This window comes from Lepisma saccharinum, chromosome 1 (genome assembly GCF_977018435.1).
Source record: "Lepisma saccharinum chromosome 1, izLepSacc3.1, whole genome shotgun sequence".
NCBI lineage: Eukaryota > Metazoa > Arthropoda > Insecta > Zygentoma > Lepismatidae > Lepisma > Lepisma saccharinum.
The window spans coordinates 98,737,906-98,765,897 of record NC_139229.1 but is presented as its reverse complement, the minus strand read 5'-3'; the positions used below and the strand labels follow the sequence as shown (position 1 = coordinate 98,765,897).

The 27,992-nt window shown below is 38.1% G+C and overlaps 1 protein-coding gene across 1 annotated transcript; it reads left to right on the top strand.

Moving 5' to 3' along the window:
- On the top strand, positions 1-27,992 carry LOC145985291 (ribosomal protein S6 kinase alpha-6-like). The gene is made up of 3 exons (XM_083119133.1): positions 1-37; positions 1,135-1,754; positions 26,047-27,992. Exons 1-3 carry the CDS (start codon positions 27-29, stop codon positions 27,876-27,878), a joined length of 2,463 nt encoding a protein of 820 aa, XP_082975259.1. The 5' UTR covers positions 1-26; the 3' UTR covers positions 27,879-27,992.

The following is a 27,992-nucleotide window of genomic DNA, read 5'->3' as shown; positions in this document are numbered from 1 at the left end:
TCTTTAATGTTTTATTTTTATTTCTGATGACGACAAAGTAAGTTACCGTTCCGTTTTCCCCTCAAAATATTGAAGTTTTACAATTTTAATTTCTACCGAATATTCGTATTGGTTAATAAAATAATTTACATTAAATGCATGTATTCCATTCTTCTGGTCTCCTACATACAAAATAAAATATTTCCCTTCCATAAGGAGAGTATAATCGAATTTAAGTGTACATTAAGTCTGATTGCTTCTAGACAGGCACGTAGACAGGGGGAGCTCGGGGGCCGAAGCCCCCCGAAATCATACAAATATCTAATGTAAATAGTGTATAGTGGTAATTAATTTTACTAGGATTAAATATCTTGTATAATATGTTGTAATATACTAAGAAATTCATCTTCAGATCTACTAGCCCCCTATACACACATTTTTTCGCCTTTACATGGAGGCTGCTGATAACGGATGAGCCCCTCCCCTAATATAATTCTGGCTACGAGTCTGCTTCCAGAAAATATTCCCGTTCTCCTTCCTGCCTCTCATTTTTTTCTTGTATTGTCACTGTTCTGATTCGATTTGCCCCCTCCTCTTTCTCTCTTTTATTTCTGTCTCCCTCTTTCTTAGTCTCTCTATCTTATTCTCTCTTTTGTCCTTGCTTTGTTTCTCTGTCCCATTTTCTTCCTTGCAACTTCTTTCACCTCTCTTTCTTGTTTCCTCTCCTCCGTTTCCCTGTCTCTTTTTATCTCCATTTCTTTCTATATCTTCATCTTGCTCTACTATATTTTTTCTTATAAGTTCTCGTATACTCATCTATTATGGTGAGCTAATACCCACCTGCTGATCTGAGATTATTTTTGGCAGGTCATTATTCTTAAAAATCCTTTTTTGTATTTAAAATACCATGCCCAGTCCTAAGGATCAAGTACACCATTCTTTATTTTACAGTGTAGCACTGTACATAACACAATTATCTGTAGCAAAGATATTTCCAGGCAATACGAACCTGTAACCGTGTGAGATAAATTGACTAAGTGATAATGTATAAATACGTTTATCCTGTTCAGAATTGCACCAATCCATATAAATTATCGAATAATTTATTTTTGGTGTTCACTAATGATTAAAAGCTTCTTTTTTTTGTAATTCTAGAAATAATGAGTCGAAGAAAACACGTAAGCTTAAACTTCACTGCCTTAAGGGAGACAATAACAAAAGTGATGATTCAACTTCCTGTGCACAGCCAGAAAATCATCAGGATGCAAAGATATACTGGAGAGGAAGGTTCCGTTTGCGCAAACAAAAGAAAAATCGACATGGAGAAGATGATGAACGTTTAGAACTGGACTATAGAAAGTCTTTAACTTCTCTATTCTCGACTTCTAGCCCCATTTCGCCTTTTCAGAAGACCATGCTAAAGAACATTGACTCGGCGAAGTACGTGCATCCTGCAAGTCCAGATGTGACATCTTTGAAGGGAACAATGTTCCTGATGGACGATGTCGAAGGCTTCGATGCAACGAGTCTAGCTGCACTAAGCCAGGCTGCTGAAGAGATTGAAGCCTACAGCGAGTCTCAAGAAAACGTGGTAGATGTTGAATCTCGGGCAAAAGAGAGCAAACAGCATATCGTGGAAAAGCTTCCCTCGAGTGAGCAACCACAGAGTTCAAAATATGCGCCCAGAACATTCCTTTCAAGAAAGAGCTCTAAGGTTCACATTTTGCAGGTTGATCCTAATCCTGATGACACCAAGTCGCTATCCTTGTTCTTGAGTGAGTACTCATTTTATTTTAACTCTTCTTTGCAAAACGCCAAGTATGTACTTCAAGATCCATTCGTATTTTGTTACTTACTCTCATGGGCAGATAAAGGAGGATAGAAGAAGGGACGATCGCTCCTCCTTGGTATCAAAATTAAGCAGTCAACCCTAGTTGCCTATAATGGATAATATTCAGCGAACATATTTCCCACAATTCATTCCTCGAAATCACTCTCACCGCCATATTCCCGGCAAACAGATCAGATCCTGCGTTGAAAACCTGCCGGGTAAGCATTGTGCGTATGGTCTTTGCCGAAGAGATTCAATGTATGATTATAATGGTCGTACGTATAATATATCCCAGATTTTTCTCGATGCAAGAATGCTTCTCATCCGCTTTACTTAACACCCGCGAATATGCCGGGCAAAATGCGTATTCAACTGTTTATTCCCAAAGTGCACTGCGTGATGACGTCAAGTTGAATATCATCCATTAATAATAAACAATGCCGTAACTAAAACGTTGGTGGTGCATGCGTGTCATCATGAGCTCCTCATTCCATTACTCCAGCCATAGTATTGTTTTCGCTATGAGGGCGGTATTATAATTATGTTTTAAATACAAAACAGTGCTTCTAATGTTCTTTTTTTCTATTCCCTGTTGTAACGGACAAGTTTTGCATGTTTCTGTCTTTATTTCAACATTGGCTTTTGAGTGCGATTTTCTACGGAGAGCACTCGATGAAATGTCTTCACTGTCTTCGTGTCCTCTGAATCCCTTATTTGGAGTAATGACAAAACTATTAGGAAGTGTGGATTGTTTACTTCTTAGCCATGACCATAAGAAATATCTCCATATATGGGACTTCCTGCGTTTGACACGATCCAACAATAATAGCCCTGTCGAAGGTCAACCCTCTAAGTATAAAAAATTAAAAAAACAAACAGAAAATGGGTAAAAAGTGTGGCAGTTCTGAGGTGCGCTGTGCAGCCTCCGATCCAAGATGACCATCCACCCAGCCGAGTCTAGGCTGTCTTCAGGAACCTAGATTGTTAATAATAATTATGTCTACGCCCTACAGGTTCTCAGTAGTATGATTGGTGATACTTTTGGGACCACTTATAAGTGTAGAAAAGAAGAGGTCATTTGATTAAACAGCCCGATTTTCCTACACTTAAAATTATGACAAGATGCTCTTATTCCCCAATTCTTCAAGTGTGATATGCTCTTAATCCCCAAGAATTTTGAATCCTAGTGTAGAAAAGAAGAACCCTCAATATACAGATTTGCCTACACTTAAAACAATGTCAAGGGGGGGCCTATGCCCCAATCGGCCATGTGTGTTCATATTTAAATCTAAAGAATTTTGAGCCCTAGTGTACAAATGAAGAAGCCTCAACAGACAGATTTGGCCAAGTGTGTAAAAGCTACATCTCTCAGTTTGTTGTCCATAAGCATGTCAAAAATATGCCCCTCTTGTTATTGTTTTGGCTACACTTAAAACTAGGTCAAAAATGTTTATAAGAGCTTTTGCTTACACAATAATATAATGTAATATATGCTTAAATACTTGTTACCTGGAATATGCTCAATATTTTAATTGGACACCAGCCTCAACTCATATATCTAGTACTAAGACAATGTAATATGCAGAGACCCTCTAGAATTGCTCTGTGACTCTCTCATTTCTTACATCATAAATATATGATTTTTCACCTATAAGAATAACACTACATATGGTGTCATCAGGAAGTGTATCATGGAATTCACAGATAATTTTAATGTTTGTCCTGTCATTAACCACAACTTGTTTCATTTTTGAAGTGTTGATGACAAACATGGGTCTCTGTGCTTTGAATTCATCTGGTGTGTAATACATGTCAGTATTGCCAGTAGTGACCCTTTTGTATGCTGTAAATGCTTCATATAATTTAAGGAAATCATCCTTGGACATGTCTAAATTATAATTTTCTCTGGGGAACACCTCATTTCTGCCATTTTTAAGATATATGTTCTTGATGTTGCAGTTATCAAATCTACTTGAATTTTTTTCCTGATTATTGTGTCTTCCAGTCTGAAACAGTACCACCACAAAATCCGGCATGTCATATTGTATACTGGAGAATGAATTTGTAGCATCAAACTCATAATAAGTACCAGTGGCAGGCTTCTGTACACATTGATATGTATAAAATTGTAAAGGAACCTGTGGATTTTTTATTATATCTGCTTTGTATTTAAGAGCATAACTGGCTTCATATTCAACAACTGGGATTCTTAGCTCCATAGTCTGAATAATGCACTTGCCCTCATCAGGTAGGGTATTGGGCAGAGCTTCCCCTGTAGAGTTTAATGTACTGTACCTCATCAAAGCATTATTATCATTGGCAGCTCTTCTAAATGTGATTCTTAAACCACCTTTCCACATAATATCTTTGTAATCTGAGAAGAATCCTGGCAACAGGCGCATGGGGAACAGCACTGTGTGGCTTTTAGATATAATTTTATCACCAGCCTCAAATCCACCTATTTTGTAGTAAGAAGCCTCGGTTTTGGATAATTTTAGTGTGGCCAAAGCTGTGGAGGTAATGCCGGGATAATCTACTCTGTTTATAACAACACCATGTTTTCTGATCTCAATTTCAGAGAACAGATGTGGCACAAAATTATCCACCAATCTTATGTTTGAATTTGCCGGATAATCTGTACCATCGAGCTTTACAACATCAAATTTGATGTATAGATCTGCTCTGTGTGGGTGTATAAAGCCATCCCCTACATCAAGATCAACCTCAATCTCTGTGTTGGGTTGATTTAAATTTGCAAAGGTCCTCCTGTTTGGGGGGAATGATTGTAGCTCATAACTCTCAATATTTTCCATTTTTTTTGTATGTATTTTTATTTAAATATTAATCTCTATGATTGCAGTTGTTGTGGCTCCAGCAAAATCAACTAATTCTTCTTTTTCATTAGTGACCATCAATTCAATGTTATCTATTCTATTATGGCACACAGGAAAATATAATGTTGGGGATGGAGTGTAGATGATGGGCTCCATAAATTCAGAATTAGGTTTAAATGTTGCAATGATGCCAGTTTGTTTGTGAGTGCCTATGCCATTTGATTTGGTGATCATACCCTCAGCCACATTACAGTGAATATTCAGAGTCTCTATGGCTAAGAATTTAGGTATATTAATAGCAGTGTGTTTGATGGCTGGTTCAAGTTTTGTGTTGTTCTCAAAGCCTAACAGCTCTCCTATAGTACCCAGATCCACTGTTTCTGTAGCAGATACAATCTCTACTCTGTGAGTGACAGAATTTTGAGTTAAAACTATACCTCTGGGTAATTGAGCATTTAGAGTGGACAGATTATACTGCCCTGGAGTGATGACAATATTTTGATCACCAACTGCAATTTTGTTGTTGTGGTGTGTAATATTAGGGATCAAGTACATGCCATAAAATGCTCTGAGAGCTATTGTTTTGGGATATACTATATCATCATGTACTTTGAGTTTCAATATTGAATTTTGGCTGGTGAGATGGAATACCCCCATGATGTTTTAAATACCACAAGGCTTTTTGAAAATCTTCAATTGATGGTTTATTTATTTGAGACAGATATCTAAGAACAGATAAACACAAATGTCCACAATTAACATCTTTGAAATTTTGAACACGGGCATTATTGTAATAAAGATTAGCTGATTTTAGATATTTTATTAAATTTTCAGGTGGAACACCTCCAAATGAATCAAACACAAATGCCTCATTGTTTAAATATTTAAGATAACAAATCCAGTGAGTGCCCTGATTTTTGTACTTATCCAAATTAACAATGCCACACTCTTTGTTGAGTGGTTGTTCTGGTAAAGAATCAGACATGTACACACCTCTAAAATTTTTGATGCCCAGTGGCTTGATTAAAGCTTCAATATCTTGGTTTGTAAGCGGCTCTTGTTTTTTTTAAACTTATTCATGGCTCTCTTAACACCTTTGCCTTGTTTCTCCATGGCCAGGTTATGGCGCTTTATTTCATCTAATTCTGCCCTATTCTTCTTGGCATCTATTACTGTTTTTGCTATGGCAGCTGATCCCCCAGCCAAGCTCCCAACAGCCCCAAGTGCTGCTAAGATGGCCGGGATAGTAAATATGAAACCCCCCACATGTGATTTTTTTCTGGATTGTTGTAATTTTTTTAATTGGGGGGTACTAAGCAACAATTTCATACCATGGCCCTTTGCAAGACAAGAGCTTTTTTTCTTGCGCTGCTTTTTGGTTAAAAGACTATCAATAGTTTTAAGAGATTTAAGACCTGCATAAGGTATTTGATACATAACACCCTTGGCCTTCATTCTAGGTTTATTATATATATATATATATATTCACAGCCCCCACCCCAGTTTTTGTTTGGTGTTCATAGCTATGGTGGTCCCCAATGCTGCTATTCTCTCACTTAAAGAAGCATCTTTGCTTACAAATCTACCAAATGCAGCCTCTTCTAATTTTTTGTCTGCAACATGTCTCTTGTCAAGATCAGAATGTGTGTTGTATGCTATGTCATGGTCTCTACAAGCAGCATCTAGGGGATTAACACCAGGATCACCTCTGTTTAATCTATGCTCCAATTTTGTGCCTGGACCACAATACTGATAGCCTGGAATGTGTAGTTCAAATGGCAGCTTGTTTATAATGTCATTAACCAACCCCCGACCCTCAGAAATATTCCAAAATTTAGGTGGTAGAGTATTAATAATTTTTATAAGATATCCAATGCCCTTAGTGTCATTCACTATAAAATTAGACAATTTTGTGCTTATCATGTCCATAATTCCAACTTTTTCATTGTAAAAATTGTGGTTGCCAGCATTTTCCTCCCCAGCTATCACCAATAACCTATCTACAAGTTTCCTGACATCATCAACCCAGACAAATTCTTTAGGCAGGGTGTTGTATTGTTTGATTCCATTGCCAGTCTTGATCTGTGACCATATGGGCTTGATTAAGTTGTTGTATTTTGCTCCACTGCTAGACTTGACTCTTTTTTGTGTGGGATCATTGTTCTGGTATAGAGCATCTGATTTTATTAATATTTCTTTGTAGTGCTCATAATCTTGATCTGTATAGTTGCCAGGCCTTTTCCTAGTCATCAGTTCCCACAATCCAGGTGTGCCGGGATATTTAACAAAACCACTTCTTTCTCCAAGATGAGATTCTGAATATACAATTATATCATCTCCCATAAATGTTACTCTGAAATTGCCAATTCTATGTATGATGTTACCATCACGCTCTGTGTCAGCATATAAGCCAAAGACCTCATCTTTGTTGTCTTTAGGTGTGCTTAAATATTTTTGAGCAAGAAGACCCAATTCAATAGGATCCTGAGTAGCTTCAATTCTTCGAGGAGCAACAGGACTAGGTGTATGAATACTGGAAAGTGGGGTGATTGGATAATCTAATATGTTCCTAGCAGCTACAGGTACAAGCTCTGTGATCAAATTTTGATTTTGCTCTGTAACAGTTTTGATATTTTTACCTAATTCACTAATAGCATCAATAATAGGCTGTTCTGTTTGTTTGTGTTGTTCATAAATTCCTCGGTTCTGTGATTTCCATCCCTTAAATCTTTTTACAAGATAATCTCTTAATTTAAGATCATCAATGATTGGCCTTGTCATGGTTATTTATATATGTTTCAATGTCTAGAAAATTGTTGATTTTATTTCTGTATTTGCCACTATTGGGTTTTCTTGTCATATCAATTGTGACAAACCCATAACTGTCCTGGTTCCAGCACCTACTGCAAAACTTGGAAAAATCATTGTAGCTCAAGTTCCCCACCTACATATTCATCATGTATGTGTTTGAGGTTGGTATGATCTTGATGAAACACACATATAAAATTGCTGTTGTCTCGGATCAGCTGCTTCGGAATTTTAGAAAAAGTCTGTGCCAGGTAGAAGCAATCAATGTTTTTGTGTCGGCCCTGTGTAAAGAAATGTCTAACCTTGTTTTGATTATCCAGTATAATGTCATCAAACACAACAACAGAATTATCGAGACATTCATGAAGTGGCTTAACATCTGATTCAAAAGTGGCAATATCCAGTCCTTCATATAGCTTCATCAGCTGCTGATATTTTAATTGTTCCAAGCTCTTAGAGAAGACATACAAGTGCCTATTTTTCCAGTCTAACCAGTTGGGTGCCAATAAAAATTATCAATCATTAGTGTAGTTTTACCACAAGCCGATGGCCCAACAATAAGACATCTAATATTTTCAGGCAGCAACTTGCCATTTCTCTTAATCTGCTGTTCAGGTTCTGGCAGCATTTTTATAACATCCCAGGTGCTCATATTATCACTTTGTCTGCATCGATCCAGCTGTGTTCTGGAAGTCCTAGCCATTTGACAACTTGTTGCCTTTTCTGCGGATGATTTTTTCTATGAGATATGTGTCAGGCTGTTTAGTTTTGTTGAGTTCTTCTTCATAGAACCGGCCTTTGAGAATTTCTCCTCGGTGGTCTTTTATTATACATGTGTTAAGGGTCCCAGGTTTAATTTGAACCACTGTAAATAATTCAGTGCTCCAGTTTCTTGTAAAGCCTCTTTTGAATAAGTGCTTATATTTGCTGATTCTTACTTGATCACCCACCTTCTATTTGGCTTTTCTTGTTGTTGGCTGGTATCTAGGATAATAAACAGTCCTGATCAATTTTTGCTCATCAGATGAAGTTACTTCAGAGGGTTTCATGTTGATTGTGGAATGGACCGAGTTGTTATATTTATGTAGAAGTTCTGGAAGAATATTAATCCATTTATAATTACCTTGAAGTGTAAATTGTTTATACATAAGATTTTTTAGGGTTTTGTTGAATCTCTCTACAATTGAGGCTTTGAGATCACTGTAACTCGAATAATGTTGTATTGACTGGCTTTTAATAAATTGTTGGAACACAGAATTATAAAATTCTTTGCCATTATCTGTTTGCAAATAGCGCGGTGATCTTCCACTCTGATTGATGATTGTCCTGAAGGCTTCTGTAACACATTTTCCAGTCTTGGATTTGAGTGGCACAGCCCAGGCAAATTTTGAAAATGTGTCTATTACAGTGAGTAGATACTTGTAGCCCTTGTTGATTTTGTCTAAGTTTTTCAGCTGTCCACTTGCCATCTCAATCAAGTCGCTCTGCCATAAATCATCTATGCCTTTTGTAACTACTGGCAGTCTCTTATAATTATGTCTGGCTTGTCTGTGTAATTCATCAACAATAATTTGTCTAGACATAATATGTAAACAAGAATATTGCAACTATGGGGTGTTCAGCAGCTGATACTACAGGATTTTCTAAATATAATTTGTCTCCTATTTGTATCTGAAATTCCAGAGAGCCTTCATCTTCAGCATAAGATGTTTCTAATGTATTGGGATCTGTAAAATCCTCTAACTCTACACTGGTGATTTTTGGTTTGTTGTCAGCATTTGTTATTGATAAGGTGGGGTAGTGATGTGCCTGTGGTTGTAGCCAATATTTGATCTTGATTGGTCTCAGTGTGCCCCCAACAAAAAACTGGTAATAAAATTGTGCAGGGGACAGCATATATATTTTGCCACCTGGTGTAAATGGTGAATCATATTCTTTGTTGGGGATGCTGTACAATTCAAGAATTACTGTATGTTTTGGATTCTCGATTATGCCTGTTATTTCTTTTTCTGCTGTAAGCAATCTGCTTGTTACAGATTCAAGGTGCTCATTGATGGTCCTAACAACATCATCATGGCCTGGCTTGATTTTTATGTCCACAACAAGTTTCTTGTATTGTTGCACAATTTCTTGTAGCTAGGTGGCAAAAACAGACAAAGCATTTGCTTGATTGGATTCCATGGTCCCTAGCTGTTGCTTGATATTAGCTACAATTTGTTGCAAATTTTCAATAACTGCCAATTTTGAATTTTGAGCAGTAAGATCATGGACCTGTCTTCTGATATCCTCAAACAGGGCATGCAGTTCATTAATATGTTGATTAGTTGGTAGAGTGGCCACTGTCTGAGTAAGTTGTTTGATCTCTGTCTGGATATTCTTGATATCTTCTGATTTCAATATGCGATTCACAGCTCTCTTAATATTTTTAAGTTCCTGTGATGTAGGCAGATTTGATACAGTATTTTGCAAGGATTCAAGTGCCAATTTCACATTATTTAATTCAGAAGCATCAGCCACACTTTGCATAGCATCTTGGAGCAGGGCTATATCTGCCTGAGTGGGTGTTGATTGTTGTAAAATTTCAAGTTTTGTTTGGATATCATCGATCAAGTGATGAAAATGTGATAGCTCAGATTCAGTGTTGAGGTTTTCAAGCTTTGTGATCTGTTCCTGGACACTGAGAAGTGTGTCTACAATACCAGGCAGGCGGGATTCTAGAGATTCTTGTACATTTGTCAAATCACTTTGCACTGCTGCTATTGTACCCTCAAGATGGGTTATGGTACTTTGAATTTTTCCAAAATCTTCATATGTTTCAAGTTGCAGCTTAATGTTGGCAACACTCCGAGTTATTGCACTCAAAGCATCAGAAGATGGCAAGTTGTTCATAAAATTTTCAAGTGTCTCAATTTTTTCTTTAACCTCGGCTATGGCATTGTTTAGAGGGTCCAGATTAGGTATCTGGAGTGTTTGAATCTGTTCCTTTAGAGTGGAAATCACTAGATCAAAATCTTCTTGTGATTTTATGCTTTTGACAATTGTTTGGAGCTGTGTCTGGACATTATTTATCTGCTCTTCCAATTGCTGTTTCAATTGCTCAGAGTTGGTGGCCTGGGTCTTAAATTTGGCTTGAAGAGCTGCTACAGCTTCTTCTAAACTTTGAAAATTATCCAATGTGGCCAAGTCAGTATATTTTTGAAGCAGCAATTTGAGTTCTGAGTCAATTTTAAGAAGAGGGTCCATGCATTGTGATTGTAAATTTGTAATTTCTAGTTGAAGACTGGCATTGAGTGTGGTTTGTAAAGCTTGTAAATCACTTCTTAATTTCTTGACTCTGACATCAAGCATAAGAATCTCATCACTGTGATCTTCATGCCTTGTATGGCCAAATATATCATTAGGCATTTTTGTTTTAGTGGTTATTTATTATTGAATATCTGATTCTTAATTCTATAAAAAAAGGTATAAGCTTGTCATATGATCCCGGGACCTCAATATATAAGCAGTCACCAGCAGAAACAGTATAAACAGTGCCAGAAACCATGTTTGAGTGCTTAATTCTATAAATATTTCTCCCTACTGAAATCTTGACATCACCCTTGGGGGTTGTAATAAATTGTAATTGCCCACCTACAGGTAATTGGTAATGATTTAAATTATTGTTAAATATGTACAATGTTTTACCTGTTTCATCATCAACATCTGTAAGTATGCTGTTCAGATGAATAATTAACAAAGCACTTAGTTTAGATATCATAAGAAGAGGGTTGTGGTGTTGGCAGGTCCATAATAGCCTGTTTTTTGAACCCAAATAAGTTCATAGGCATGTTTATTTATTTCAAATCATGCTCTGTAATTGGGCATTGATTACCACTTTTCAAATCACAATGACCCCATGGTAGAGTATGTATGCCACATGATAAAATGCATCTCTTATCATCATGTGGGTCCAGAGCCACTTTTCTTACAATATTTGTAGTCAACAAGTGATCCACACTCTGAATTCTGAATTCTGATGTTCTGATTGTGCTACATGATTTGAGGCAATTTTTGTAATCTTCAAATTCAAGCTCTTTGTCTACAGTCACTGTGCCAATGCCCTTGGCTTTTTTTGCAACAGTGCCACTACATGTTTCAAAACTGTACATCTTGGCCCTTAACCCAGCAAATGCCACAATAACATCACCAAGTGTCTCATCTTTTAACTTGCCAGGCACTTTATTGTTGTGGTGTTTAATTTTTGAATGTTCAGTGGTATCAAAATATTTAAACAATTCAGGCTGTGCCATATCTTGATAAACATCTTCTGTTTGAATATCAAGAACAAAACTATCTGTGTCCATGTACATCAGTTTTACACGATCCTTATAAAAAGGCTTCAACACATTATAAAACAATTTTAACATGTGTAATTTGGCCAATTCCAATATCACAGCCCCTACATAAATAGGCTTATCAAACTTAATCTTTGTTTTTTTCATGTTGAAAAGTGCCATATTCTCATCATAAATTCTTCTGTAATTGAAGTTGGGCTTTGCAATCAATTTTTTGCTCCGGCTGGGGTCAGTAATTATTTTAACATCAATATGTTTTCTGACATTTTCGATTGTTTTGCCATACACTGAATTGACTATCAATTTAAACAAGGTCTTTTCAAATTGGCTCATTGCAGATGTTCGAAGCTCTGTGTTTGTATCAATATATGGTTTCAACCATCTTGAGTGCCTGAACCTTAAGACTTTTCCAACTTTGGTCACTTGAACACCATGATTCATCAGGAACTGGAGGTTTTTGTAATATAAGACATAACCCTGTTTTGGCTCTAGAGTCATCATCAATTTCTTCTGTTTAGAGCCAGGTGAACACTTAACCTCAGGAATTGGGGGCAGATCAGAAAATGTGTTGTGTAAATCATCAGGAATTGTCAGATCAACCTCTAAGAACAGGCCATAGTTACTGTCATCAAAATCCTGAAGTTCTTCAATATTGAAATCTTCAACCCACTCAAGCCCTGCATATGGCAGTTTTTTCATCATAGCATAACCATACAGGCTGTTTGCATCCACATAAAGTATATAATTTGATGGCCGTGCTGGATTATAATCGGGAATATACTTGTTATTTGCTCTGGCATATCTCTGAGAACATTGCACCATGCCTCCTCTTATACATTGTTCCATAAACAGATACATATCTTGATCCTGGATCAGATCCAATTGCATTTTAGTGTTTAAAAACATTGCAGACCATGCTAGGCCCGGAGGACTGTAAAAATACATTGGATCCAGCTTATAATTTTCCATGGAAGATTTTCTAAATGCCTGAAGTATATCAGCTAAGAGAGTGACATCAAGTTTTAAATATGCCTTGTGATAATCACCAAATGTCTGGCATTTTAAATTGTTCCACATCAACTGGGCATGGTGATAATCATCATCAGTGATTCCAGATCCTCTGATTTTGCTGTAAAACTCTTGTTGTGGTGGCAGAGAACACTCATCAAATTTAGAAAAATCTGTAACATAATCATATGGATATACACCCTTCCGCCTAATTAATTTCAGCTCCTGATTTGGAAACAAAGCACATGTGATTTTGAATTGATCATCAGATAATTGAGTGGCCAGTGTAGCCAGGCTAGCAGACAGAATTCTGTATGAATCAAGAAATCTTAAGTGAATAGGAACACCATTAACTTTAATTATTTTGCTAATGGCAATATATTTTTCATTATTTTCAGCTAAAATATTTAAATTCTGCTTGTCAAACCCCTCGTACCTGATCAAATGATGGAAATCATAATTGGATGCTCCATGGCAAAATATAGGGACAAATTTTGGTCTCTGGATCTTAATATTACAGCTATTACACAGGGCCATTAAGAATTTACCATCTGTATGAGAATGGTGTTTCACCTTGATATTTGTATCTGAAAATTCAGAATCACATACCGGGCATTTTTCTGCATTGTTGAAATCTTCAATCTGTTTCTCTGTTAAAGGCAACATAGGTTTTGATTTTAATAAGACATTAGATGCTATGTCATGGCACTCATTTTCTATTCTATCTGCAAATTTTTTGATGGCATCTGCTCCCATGTATAAATCTTCTTTATTAACCACACCATCCTGTACAACAACATAATAAAAAGTAGAAGGTTCATGTACCTGGTATGATGTACTTGAAGATTCATCAGGATCTGGGCTGCAGAATGCAAGGGGTTTGAGATTTGATTCAAAATCACACACTATATATGCTGGGTGTTCCAACAAGGCTTCAAATTTTTTGAATTTGGCATTTTCACTTGGATTAGGCATAAGCATATGAACAGGTTTATGGTTGCCACAGTATTTCAGATGCTCAATTAACTTGTTTTTAGCAATTTCTGCATTATCTTCCCGAACCCCATTCACCATTTTTCTACCATCAAATACAGTCAAACATCTTCTGCACAACTTGAATATTCTATGAGTTTTGTCTAGTTGTGTTCTGACTAAAGCTTCAAGATTTTGTATCAGAGTATAATGGTGTGTATCATCCCCTTCAATTAAGAGCAGATCAATCGGAACAGCAGAATCATCATCAAATGTACTGATTCTGAGAGGTGCTATCAAGCAATTGGCACGGCCAGTAGAACAAATAAATACATTAATAGATAATTGTTTACCATTCATATCCCTGGCCTTTTTTTCAAATTTATCAATATTCTGAACAGACATTGGATATTCTAAACCCTCCATTGCTTCATCAAAATTGTGTTCATATTGTTTATAATAAGTTATTCTCTCAGGATGATCTAAAACTGGATACAAAGCAGCTAAAATACACCACAAAAAGCATTTCTCATCATTATTTTTTATGTTAACCACGGCTCTTTTCTTTTTAATATTGGCAGGTAATGGCAGATATGTAGAACCTTGTAATGGGCTGAATTCAGAAATATTAATATAAAGCTTGTGTGGAGATCCGCATAGGCTCCATCCAGACTCTTTTGCTGCAAATTCAGAGTGTTTAATATTCAATTGATCTATCAAACTGCTTATTATTTTGTCTGAATTTGCATTTGAATATATAGGTACAGTTTCTCTTATGTGGGGCTGTGTAAATTTTGTGCCATTTGGCTTCTTATATTGTGTAAACAATTTGAGGGACAGCTTATAAGAGCCATTTTGTGCATTTAGAATTGCCTGCACATCTGGATTTATACTGTTCAAAAAATTCTTAATATCACATTTTGGCTCTGATACAAAACGGTGATCCCTTAATTGGCCGTTAAAACTGCTATGGATGGGTTCATAGCGTGGCTGCTTTGCTGCTCTAGCATTAACAGGTGCTTCATGCTTCCTTTTCAGACCAGATGTAGATGGTTGAGGGGGCAATGTTGATGACTGTTCATAACAAATACACTTATGCCATTTGTAATAAGCCTTGCTTAATATTTTATGGCATCTTGGACACATTTTTGTAGCCTTTCTGCATTTCTTAGGGTCACAAATATGGCGATGCCTAGACCAATTAGAACTAGATATATTTTTATTACACTGATTGCAATATTTTTGATTTGGCATTTTTGTTGTTTGTTTATATAAAATTTATTGGTCCAAAAAAACAGAACTATGGACAATATGCCAAAACAATTATAACAGCAATTAGTGGCTGAGCTGATGCTTTTATACCCAAACAACAGCAATAACTAGGCTCTGGTGATCCCCAATATAAAATAGTTTTGCTCTTTTATGCTGTTGTACAACACACTTTACCAGGTTTCAAACCTCAGCTGTATATCAGCTAGCAGTAAATATTCTCAAAATATCACATGTGGGGATATTATTCTGCCACATGTATTTCAATCTTACACATTTTACCAGGGTTCAGACCTGGGGGCCTCTTGATTACAAGGCAACAAGACTAGCACTTCTCCATAGAGAGGTCTTAAACCCAGAAGCCTTTGATTATAAAGCATATAAGCCATGGGACTATGTCCACATGCAATACATATTGAATATCAGAACCCAGGAGTTATGAGCTGTATATCAGCTAAATACAATTCAAAGTTGGACTTTGAACTGTGCAATGAATATTCTGTAAGTCCCACTCGTGTATATATTATCAGAACAGGGCAAAACCTGAATCCAATTCAGGCATATATGACAACATGCAAGAGGCCAATGTTCTTTTTACTAAGAATTTCCCTTGGAGTCAATAACATGATGGCATGTATGGGGAATTTTCCCTGAAAGGGCACAGTGTAGATTTTATCTCATGCATGCAAGCATATTAAATCTCCCAGGCGTGCATAATTTATTGCTGGCCGGGACATGAAACTGATCAAAGATTAGAAAGAACATGAAACAATTTGCAGCCTGACCTTGTCCTATTGTATTGATCTGTAAGTTGAAGAGCATGAGAATATAAGCATTTTTGGCTTAGTTTTAAGTGTAGCCAAAACAATAACAAGAGGGGCATATTTTTGACAAGCTTATGGACAACAAACTGAGAGATGTAGCTTTTACACACTTGGGCAAATCTGTCTGAGGGGAGTTCTTCATTTCTACACTAGGGCCTCAAAATTCTTTAGATTTAAATATGAACACACATGGCCGATTGGGGCATATGCCCCCCTTGACATTGTTTTAAGTGTAGGCAAATCTGTATATTGAGGGTTCTTCTTTTCTACACTAGGATTCAAAATTCTTGGGGATTAAGAGCATATCACACTTGAAGAATTGGGGAATAAGAGCATCTTGCCATAATTTTAAGTGTAGGTAAATCGGGCTGTTTAATCAAATAACCTCTTCTTTTCTACACCTATAAGTGGTCCCAAAAGTATCACCAATCACACTACTGTTCTCCCACTGAGGATTAAGACTCTACCAAGGTATTATAAAATTCATTCTCTTTCAGCTATAAGCCCAGCCATCCGAGTTACATGCCCCTAGCGGTGGACCCCGTCTTTTCCGAAATGTACCGTTACACTGTTTAAGTTAAGAAAGCAGACTAAAACTCGGAAAATCCACACGGCGTAGCTGAAATTTATTGTAAAAACTACATTTTACATCTAAACAACTAATGAATGTACATTTAACACAATTGTAAATTTGGCACAACATAATTATTTGCTAAAATCAAAACTTTCGCTTGCGTGCTTTGGCATCAACAAACTGCTTCACAATGAGTTCAAGATTTAGCCGTTCCTAGGGCCTCCCGATGGCACAGTTGTAAAGTCATCACCTTGTAGTGAAGAGGTCCAGGGTTCGATACCCGGTGGAGGCACATTGCACAGTGGTTCGGATCTTATTTAAACTGTAGGTCATAGGCGTGCGCACGGGGGGCAAGGGTGGGGGCAGTTGCCCCCTAATCGTGGACATCCTCAGATTTTTTCAACGGAGGGATAAGCAAGGTATTTTTCCATGGGGATATTACCCCGTTAATAGTGTTGCCCCCTCAAAAAACACCACTTGAATTTGAAATTATCGCATTAATGTAAATTACTATGACTGAAATCAAATTATACGTATGAAATATATACTTTTAGCTTGACATTCGATTTCTAAGGGGGAGGCGTGGCCATCCTTACTCCCTTCCAGACGTTCATACACCTACATTATTACACTTTAACCTAGAAATTTAGTGTAGAGGAATCTTATTGCTGTTATCAGGGACGTAGCTAGGTTGATCAGTTCGGGGGGGGGGGGCAAAACTTAAGATTTTTTTCTATCAAACCATTAAAAACTAACAAACTATTAATATACCATATAGGCCTACATAAGTATATGTACAGTATATACATATAAAAATAAATAAATATATATAAAATCTTATTGGAAGAGAAAATTATTTTCTCCTGTAGCCCCCAAACATTTACGGATATAGACTCGCGAAATCCACTGCCATTATTCGGGAACCTAAATGCAGAATGAACTTATTAACTTAATGGCATCTAGACAGTCTTTAAAAATCCATGTATTTTCTCTTATGTCAGATTTTTGAGACACCAAGAACAATGTCATTAGTCCTTACTCCTTAGATGTGTAAATTTGCTCGAAGAAAATTGAGAAGTAGAGAAAACCCTCTTCCGTCAGTTTAGACATAAAAAGGTGCTGGAATCAGGTGCACAAGTATGATAACGGTGCGAAAATGAAATGTTTGTGTAATGAGTTCAAGATAGGCATCCCATATATATTGTTTATACCAGAATCGAATCCGGCGGCCTTTAGTGCAAGGCGACACCCTTTACCACTATTCTATGGGGCATGCACGAGTCTTTTGTGGCATCGTACTGTACACATTGGAGAATGATGACTATATATATGAAATTTTATGCACACATCTAATGTCTTAAAAGTAATCTTTGCGCGTGCAAAACTGAAAGCGCTCAAATTATTGCGCTCTGGTCTTTCAAGGTTCGATCCCTGGTAGAAACTCCAAAATTTCTGTGATGGCCTAACATCGTGAGGACAATTGGGAAGAGGAGAGCTGTAAATAAAATGTTAGATCAGCGGTATATACCAGCGGTGGAAAAAAAAAATTGCACACACTTTTTCATCATGAGAGGAAACAACATACAAAAGAGCTATGTATAAATTGATAAACTTCTTCATTTTTATATACTGTACACATACACAAGTACTTAGCTGTCCAACCAAAAAGAAAACATCAACACAAAATCACTTCATTTCTAAATTGCATATTCGGGTGAAGAAAGGAATGCAGCTTGTTAGAGAGCGAAGTTTTCGAACTGAGATTATGTGCATGGGAAATCCCAATTTGCAGCGTCTTCCTGATGTGACCGAAGGTAAAACGTTCTTCAGCTGCAAGTGGTAGGAAACTTTAGGCAAACGTTTCGTTACAAATCGACAGTTTGCGACCACAACCTCGATTGCCGGTTTTTGCGTGTTTTTTACTTAATTTGATGATATTTCACGGTTATTTCGCGAAAAAGCGTTCATTTCGTGGAAAAGCACACATTTCGCATTACTTCGCGAATAAAACTCATCCATATTTCATCATTGGGGGTGTAGTTACGTGCAGAATGTTCAAAATTGCATCTTTTTTTTCACATTTCGCGATTTCGCGCATCGCGAAAATTCAATGTCCCTATCAATATGTAAGCGAGTTCCACTCTCAAAACTAGATGGGACTCGATGTGATGACCACGTGTCACCGAATGGAAAAACACTTCGGAGGCTTTGTCCTTCAAAATGAATTTTACTGAATAACTGTAGTTTTCTTTAGAGGACCTAAACATGGCTTTTTTGCACAGTTCAATGCTGTTTTCTTTCACCCTACTTTTATAGTTTTTCATTCAAAGGATTCCACTCCCGAAGCATGAGCATGACGCACTACGAAACCAGAGGTCCAAGGTTCGGACGTTGGACAGGTGTGGTTGTATCATGTCTCGCATCGCTATTCCTTCGTATCATCATTCAATCTCATCGTCGCATTTAACCCAAGAGTTAGAAAAGCGGCGAAAAATAACGAAATGGAAATGGCTGATTGACTTGGTTCATTTTACTTCACCTTTCTGACACTTTTTGGCTAATCGTGAAGATAAGAATGAGTGAAGATTAACTTGATGAAAGGACCATCACAAAGAAGACACATTCTCAGCCGGAATTCGAACACGGGACATTCTGCTTCGTAGCGTAGCCTGCTAATCACTCCACCACGGAGTTGTCGGCCCAAATAGAAATGAAAATTAGAAAATGCCGTCTTGAATTTGCAGGAACCGATTTCACCAGCAAGGGCCAAAAATTTTCGCTCTCACTAGGATAGACAAATAACAGGAAATGCTTGATAAGGAATTTGGCTCTCCATATTTCATGATATTATTATGGAAGTAACTATTATTCGCTATATAACTTTGGATTAATTTTATTTGCACGTGTAGTCAACTTTCCCGCTTAAGCAGCAGCCACAGCGTCTGCATTTGCGGGTGGAGGCCAGGGTTGTTAAAGGTCCAGGAATTATAAACAAATTCAATTCCCATCCAGGAGAGAAAATTAGCAAGCGTAAATGGGTTCTGGACCGTTAGGAACCTCTTCATCTGTAACGTTTTCAATTCGGTCCATGAATTTTTTTCCAGATGAATTTAATTTCGGTCCAGGAACCTTATTTCCTGAAAAATTTAAATACGGTCAACGAACATTTTTTTCCTCATCAGTTTAAATAGGGTCAAAGTTCCATATTGAAATGAAACAATTCGCAACTTGGTACGAATTTATATTGTGCGAGAGAAAAGGTTCCGGTCCTATAACGGAATCCTATAGACCAAATTAGAATGTCTGCGTTCCCTAATCTTTAACAATCCCAGGGTTGTTAATGGTCCAGGTATTGTAAATAAATTCATTTCACATCCGGGAGAGAAAATCAGCAAGTGTAAATGGGTTCTAGGCCTCAATTCGGTCCAGGAACCATTTTTCCGTATGCATTTAAATACGGTGCAGGAACTATTTTTTCGGTAAAATTTAAATACGCTCCAGGAACCTTGTTTTGCGGCTGAATTTAAACACTGTCCAACAACCTTTTTTTCCAGGATCAATTAAAATTCGGTGCAGGAATATTTTCAGGATCAATTTAAATACGATCCAGTAACCTTTTTTTAATGGAACAATACACTACTAGGATCGAATTTAAATTGTGCGAGAAGAAAGGTTCCGGTCCTGCAACGGAACCCAATAAAACCCATAGAAATTGTGGGTAGATGGACCTTTGACAACCCAGGTGAAGGCTAAATGAAGAAAAATCACAAAATATGCAAAATTTTGAAACATATTATTTCTAGAGCATGCACACTACTACAGGGTGGCTCAATAAGTCACTTAACACCCTCAGTACAAGGCCACTGCGGAATGGAATTTGAAATTGGCGATGACCAATCGTTATTTGGCCAAGGGGGAACCACATTGACGCCACCCACACGGTCGGCGGCCATCTTGATGTCCGCCATCTTGAATTCAAATTCAGAATTGTAAATGGGAAGGGGGTCGTGCGACATTTCAAAATGGGCTAGAATTTCACGAGAAATGCAATGGTGAAGGTTTTTTCGACGTATCTTTAACCAGTAAAAAGTTATGATTGAATTCTTGTACCAATTTGCTCCTTTTCGAGGTGTTAGAAAAATGCCTTAAAATTTGTTTAGCGCTTCGGTAATGCATCGAGATCAAAGTGACGTCTATGGAGAGACGTTCGCATGCCATTGCACATTATTTTAATCGGATACATCCACGAAGAGCTGTGCATTATGAATGGTTGTCGCGAACAATTAACAGTGTGACGCTTCCATTGAATTAAAAGTCCTTCACAGTGACAAGGCTAATGTTTATGTTCATAAGGAAGTTTATAAACAGAATATGTGACCCTTGTCATCTGATAACTAACTTTGGACAAAAACTGGTTCATAACGTTCCCATAAGTGTTTTGGTGTTCTTCCCTATTGAAAAAACTCTGTAAAAAGTACCTTCTTCCATAAGCAAGGATGAAAAAAACTGTTTATTTAACAAATCCAAGTAGCCCTAAGCATTTAAGGTTCCGTTGATGGAAAATTGACTAACCAATCGTGTTTCACACAGCACGCCACACCACTAACTTACCAACACTAACCATTCAGCTTTGATCTGTCGAAAATGGGTTATCAGATAAAAAGAATTGAATATTCTGTTTATGAACTTCCTTATGAACATAAACATTAGCCTTGTCACTGTGAAGGACTTTTTATTCAATGGAAGCGTCACACTGTAAATTGTTCGCGACAACCATTCATAATGCACAGCTCTTCGTGGATGTATCCGATTAAAATAATGTGCAATGGCATGCGAACGTCTCTCCATAGACGTCACTTTGATCTCGATGCATTACCGAAGCGCTAAACAAATTTTAAGGCATTTTTCTAACACCTCGAAAAGGAGCAAATTGGTACAAGAATTCAGTCATAACTTTTTACTGGTTAAAGATACGTCGAAAAAACCTTCACCATTGCATTTCTCGTGAAATTCTAGCCCATTTTGATATGTCGCACGACCCCCTTCCCATTTAAAATTCTGAATTTGAATTCAAGATGGCGGGCATCAAGATGGCCGCCGACCGTGTGGATGGCGTCAATGTGGTTCCCCCTTGGCCTGATAACGATTGGTCATCACCATTTCCATTTTGCGCGCTGCAGTGGCCTTGTACTGGGGGTGTTAAGTGACTTATTGAGCCACCCTGTATATAAAGTTGACTACATACCTCGTTTCCTTCCTTAATTGAAATGTGACTTATTCTTCATCACATGTGAGATCAACCGTCCTGGGAGTCAAACCCGGTCTCCTGTATGGTAGTCGGACACCAATTTAGAAAGTCAATGTGTTGGAAATTTGGTCGATCAGTCGATCCTACTTCAATTTTTTCGAGAGGAAAACGAGTTGCAGCTTCACACTCGAAATTTCACTTCGCCTACCCCCGTGGCGGAGTGGTTAGCACATCGTGCTACGATGCCAGGTGTGCCAGGTTCGAATTCCAGACTGAGCATGAGTGTTTGTGAGTGTCCATTGATCAATTTAATCATATCATCACTCATCCCCATCTTCGCAATTAGCCAAATGTGGCAGATGAGCAAAGTAAAATGAACCAAATCAATCTAAATTTCATTCGCAATGCATGAAAATGAGATCTCAAGCACTCCGTGATCCTGCCGGAATCTCACGTTTACAGAAGCTAACTATGAACCACTTCTTGGATCAAACTGTTCTTCGAACTAGCTGAGAGTCATAAATTGTCAACCAATCAACACAGTAGGGCAAAAAGAAGCAGAAGGATATAAAGTCGGTACATTACAAAGGCTTATTATGGCCTTTCCCTTCATTACAGGTTATGAGCACAAGGGTTGAGTGTGGGAACCTGAAGGAACCGCGACATCTTTGTCATTCATCTCCCGCCAGAAAAGGGACAAACAGTAGAATTTTGTCTCTTGCAATTTGAAAAGCCTATGTCCAACTAAACCATAAAGTAATTTACCCAGAAAGCCCTAGCTACCTGAAGTGCGTTTCGGCGCGGCCGATAAACAGAGCCAGATGAAGAGAAGATTTTGTGGGAAGGGGTGATCTGGCTTAGGACCCCTGATGATATTATATACTTACTTTGCCCTGGTGTGCATGAAGGGAAAGTGTGTTTTCAAAAGGTCCCCGACTTCCCAGAAAGGGACGACCCATAAAATCACTGCATTTCCTACCAATGCATCCGTTTGTGTTCAACCAAAGTGTATGTCACCGTAGGATCCGAGCGCTTCGAGTTCTGTCGGTTGCGGGACTTCTTGAGTCTTTTGTCAACATGGTGCCAATCAGAGTTTCTTTCTGCCAAGGTCGTTGCACCTATGAATTGGCTCTTCAGCTTCAGTGGCAAAAGACATGTTGTACGGAGGAAAGTTGCACCGGAAAAATTACCTTCTTAAATACGATGAAACCTGTAAAACATCCACAAATATTTATTCGGGGGTGATCCCTTTGACAAAACATCAATATTCTAAAAATTCTTCGAACGGACTGTGTAAAACATTGCAATACTCCAAAAACTGAACCTGCTTCGCAACACAAAGAAAATGCCTCATTTAGCAATCAATGTACCTTTGTTAAGTTGGTAAGTTCAGTATGGCACTACATTTTAAATAATGCCGATGGAATAAATCAATAAAGTTTGTTAAATGACAACGACTCCTTACCACAAGAATATAATTATCCCCTATAACGGTTGGGGGTTCGAAGTGCTGACCCCACGTCACCCCATTACTGGTTGAAGAACTCCACACCTCTAAAATTTTAGGTAGGATTGTGGGAGGGGCTGGCAGTCGGGAGATAGACCAAGGCCCTTCCAGGGCTGTCCAACCACGGGTTATTATTTATTTATAGATGCTTAAATATATGTGCAACCTCACATGTCTTTCCAGTGACTTATTGCAAGAGTTTGTTATTGTACTTGACGCAACAAAATAAGCTTACTGTGTGAGGCAGATTCATACGAACAAAAAATACCCAAAATAATAACAATAATAATAATAATTTACTTCAAAATTACAAGAATGTATTTACTTGTTCTTGTTTTAATTTTCGATTCTTCGAAAAGTTTGTTAAGGAGTTGAGTTGAGTTTGTGTTTTTAAGTCCACTTTATGCACAGTAAGGCAAATCCGGACTGGACCTACAGTTTGAAGTAAGATCCGGACCACTGTGTACCTCCACCCATGTATCGAACCCGGGACCCCTCGATTACAAGGCAACAGCGCTATCACTGCGCAATCGGGGAGGCATCGTTTGTTAAGGAGGATTCTCAAAATCGGTCTTCACGATATCGAGAAAAATATGCGACTCGAGAAATCGTACAGTTTGTGCAGATAATTACTTTTAACAGGTTGCGTGTTTTAGACTGTTTCTATAGTAGAATAGATATTTGGTGCGAATAATACTACTTACCTGGAGATATGAGGCATCCTGCCATTATACTTATTTAGCGTGTATTGCGCTCTGATTCAGGACCCGTTGTAACTGTTTGCATATATGTGGTTTACTGCTGCACAAGCGGTCGTTCTTCAATGTACTCAAGCTCAAAACATTGTTTGGACGCAACGCCCAACCCTGCCTGTTGTTGACCTGCGACTGCTAGGGGTGGAAAGACAGCTCCCTCAAAATTCCGAGAATCAACGAAGTTCTAGGTTCCTACACTGAGATCCACTATAGCTAGAACCAGGAAAACGAGAAAGAAATGTGGTTTTGGGTTCGCGCCACTCAAGAACAGTGTTTCTAACTGAAAGAAAAAAATTACTGAAAAACTATTTTGCAATATTTGTCACGAATGTAAAATTTTCAGCAAATGTAGAACAGTTTGCCGGGGCCACGTGAACGTTTCAGGGGGCCAGTGCCTCCCGGGCCCCCCTAACGACGTCCCTGGCTGTTATTAAACGATATTATACTCTTAAAGAAAATGAATTATTTTCAAACCGATTAAAGTTTAAAACAACTACGGGGAAAGGAGGTACAGTGGCGCAACCCCAAGGGGAGCAATGAGCACTACCCTTTCCCAAACTTTGGGTTGAAATCAATTCTAGGGGGGGGGGGCAATCATTGAGGTAACAGAAAGCAAGACTAGTAGAATCTAAGAGTAGCAGGACAAAATGATACTCAAGATGAAATTAGTTTTCACGTCATTCTTGCATTATTTCTTTCAGACGGCCAAGAGCACTTGCAGGATGGCACAATTGAAAATTGCTCGCAGTTTCTGCCTTTCACAAAGTGTTGTCAAGTTCAGAGCTGTAGCTAGGGGGCGGCGGGATTTGGCGATCTGAATGAAGAAAATTGTAAAAGAGAATGCCATGGCACCCCATGAATTTTTTGTGCCATATTAAATCAATGCTGTTTTCAGTTTGCAAAAATTTGGATCTAAAAATTTTGTCTTAAATGCATGAACACAATTATTTGGAGGAAAGAAGCACTGCACGTTTCGGATACAATTTATTTATTCGTTATGGTGCCTCTATCAATGCAATGAAACTAAAACAATGACCGACTGAACTTTCATCAAGGCTTTTGCCTCCCCTAATCAGAAGGTCTGCACACGCCTATGCTGTAGGTCTAGTCCCTATTAGGGTATCTCTGCATAACAGGGTGTGAAATCATTGAAGACTGGGGGTGGGGAGAAGATCTTAATCTACACCCCCCACCAGTCTTCAATGATTTCACACCCTGTACACACACACACACATACATACATACAAAAATTATTATGATATGAATATTCATAATATTATTAAATATAAAAGTCAATTTATAACTAAATATTTTTAAAAAACATTGTTATTAAATACACATAAAGTAATTAATTAGTTACTTTTATATACAGGGTGGGCACAAAGTCGCTTTCCCCAAAACAAGTATTTCTTCATTTATTGGGAAAAGCTACTTTGTGCCCACCCAGTATATCAGATATGAGTACAGTAGCAAATTATTTCCTTTACTAACTGGTTAAAGATGTCACTAAATTACGAAATAGTTTTGTTATGTACAAGTTTTTGTTTAGTTTTTGTATTAATATAAAACTATTATAATTTATAATTATGTTTGACTTCCATTCTTCTTTTATTGCACGCATATTGTTATTGGTGTAGACAGAGTAATAATCTCTTGAAAAAGAGAGAAAGCATTCTGCACTCACTATTTTGTGCGTTTTCGATATAACCCTTAGTAAAGTGCATAAGAAGTAAATACTAATTGCATATATTTTGTTGTTACAAAAAGAACTATCTCCCCGGGAAATTTTTGGTGGGGGGAATTTTTGAGGTCAAAATTGTTGGTGGGGGAAATCCCCCTGTCCCTCCCTCCAGGATTTCGCACCCTGGAAGTGTACTTAAAACTCAAACTCAAACAAGTTTAAACGTTCCTTAGTTTTACCTGGGCTCAGTGTTCAAAAATGATTTGTTTGTCTTCGTTGAGAATTATTTCGCAGATATTTTCTCTATTAACTGACCGATTATGATTCTTAATTAACTGATTATGTATGACACTGACGATGAATCATCAATCCACATTTGTACTTGCAAATAATTTAAAAATATCATTTGCGTATATTTTTAGATACAGGTAGTAGCTCGCGCCAGGGAGTTGATGGTACGACTACTGAAAGTAGCTCACTCCACTCGTATGACATCTGCGTAAATCCTTCTTCTTTTGGAAATGAATTCACGTGGACAGGGTCCAGTTTGAGGCCGAGCATGGAAGTAATTAAAGATAGAACGACAGGAAAAGAATTCTCCGTGAAGATAAGGCCTATTATACCCACTTACTATCATAGCCTGGCCCACAACGAGGTTAGAATACGTACAGAGTTGATAGGTTGCCGAAACGTGTTGCAGATGATCCAACACACCGAGGACGATTCCGCCATGTACATCATGTCGGAGTCGATGAACGGAATGACTCTCTGGGAAAGGTGCAAAGCCAAAGGAATGCACATAGAGGAGTCGGAAGCCAGGTTCATCATCAGGGAGATCAGCAAATCCCTCGCAGATATGCACCAACGAGGAATCGTTCATGGTGATGTGAAGCCGCAGAGCATATTCTGTGTGGGAGGGAACTTGCTGACGCGTGCTATCTTGTTCGATTTTAGTGCATCCTTTTTCATATCGGATAGCGTTAAACTCAAGACTGGAGCTCCCGCTTACCAAGCTCCGGAACTTGTCAGGGATGGAATGAAAGAATTCAGAGTGTGTCTTGACGTTTGGGCGTTGGGAGTCACCCTTTTTTGCGTTCTTTCCGGATCGCTTCCATTTCGAGGCGACTGCGGCATTGCTGATTGCATAAGGAAACAATTTGGCAAGAGATGTGCTCACTGTTTAGATAATCTCTATCTGAACATAGAGCGACATGAGCTGCACTTCACTGGAGAACACTGGGAGTCCATTTCTCATGAAGCGAAAGGTCTTATTTCTCAGATGCTTGATGGAAATCCTGAACGACGAGTCACCGCTGAACAGATTTTACTACATTCGTGGATTGTACAAATGGTTGAACAGAAACCCAAGCAAACCAACATTGCAGAGTTGCTGAGCAAGGACCCTTTTGGGAAGAAATTCGTGTGGAAAGGTAAAGTGATCGAAGACGAAGATTCAACTTTCTCCAGAGTCATGATAAATATTGAGAAGAACAAAGGATATATTGTCAAGATAATGCGTATGACATCGCTTCCTGAGAGGAAGTTGGTTCACTATGAGATAAGGATCCTAAAAAAGCTTCTCGGATGCCGCAACGTCATACAACTAGTCCGACACACCGAAGACGAGAATTTCATGTACATGATGTTTGATTTTCCCAATTGGTACTCACTCTGGGCAAGGTTCCTGGAGAAAGGAAAAAGAATAAAGGAAACAGAAGCCAGAATAATTGTTAGGGACATCTGCAGAGCTCTCGTAGATATCCACGAGAGAGGGATCATCCATAGGGACCTGCAACCAAAGAATATTCTGTGCGATGTCTCACCTCAGTTGAAAAGTGCTTACTTATCCAACTTCATCAATTCTACGTTCAAGAACAGGCAGTCGGGTGTCATGCTTAGCTTGTCTTCGTTTGTGCCCCCAGAAGCCATTACACAGAGACGTGGGAGGATTTACTACGAGGATGTGGCCGATGTATGGTCTCTGGGGATCACTCTCTTCTGCATCCTCTCTGGATCTCTTCCATTCCATGGTAACTGTAAGCAAAAGAACTGTCCCCAGATAGCGGGGAAAATATGTAACCCATGCTTGGAAGATCTCTACAGGAACATAGAAAGAGGAGAGTTGGTATTCAGCAAGAGCAAGTGGAAGAAAATATCTCGGAATGCAAAGCAGCTCATTGGTCACATGTTGCAAAAAGATCCCAAACAGAGGTACACACCGGAGCAAATTTTGAATCACCCTTGGATAGAATAAAGTTTCAGATAAAGAAATGCATTCTTATACATTCTCTTCCTAGCATATACCGTTATGGAATATGAAGAAACGTTGTCTGTAAATTAACAATATAAAATGAACCAGTTCATGGCA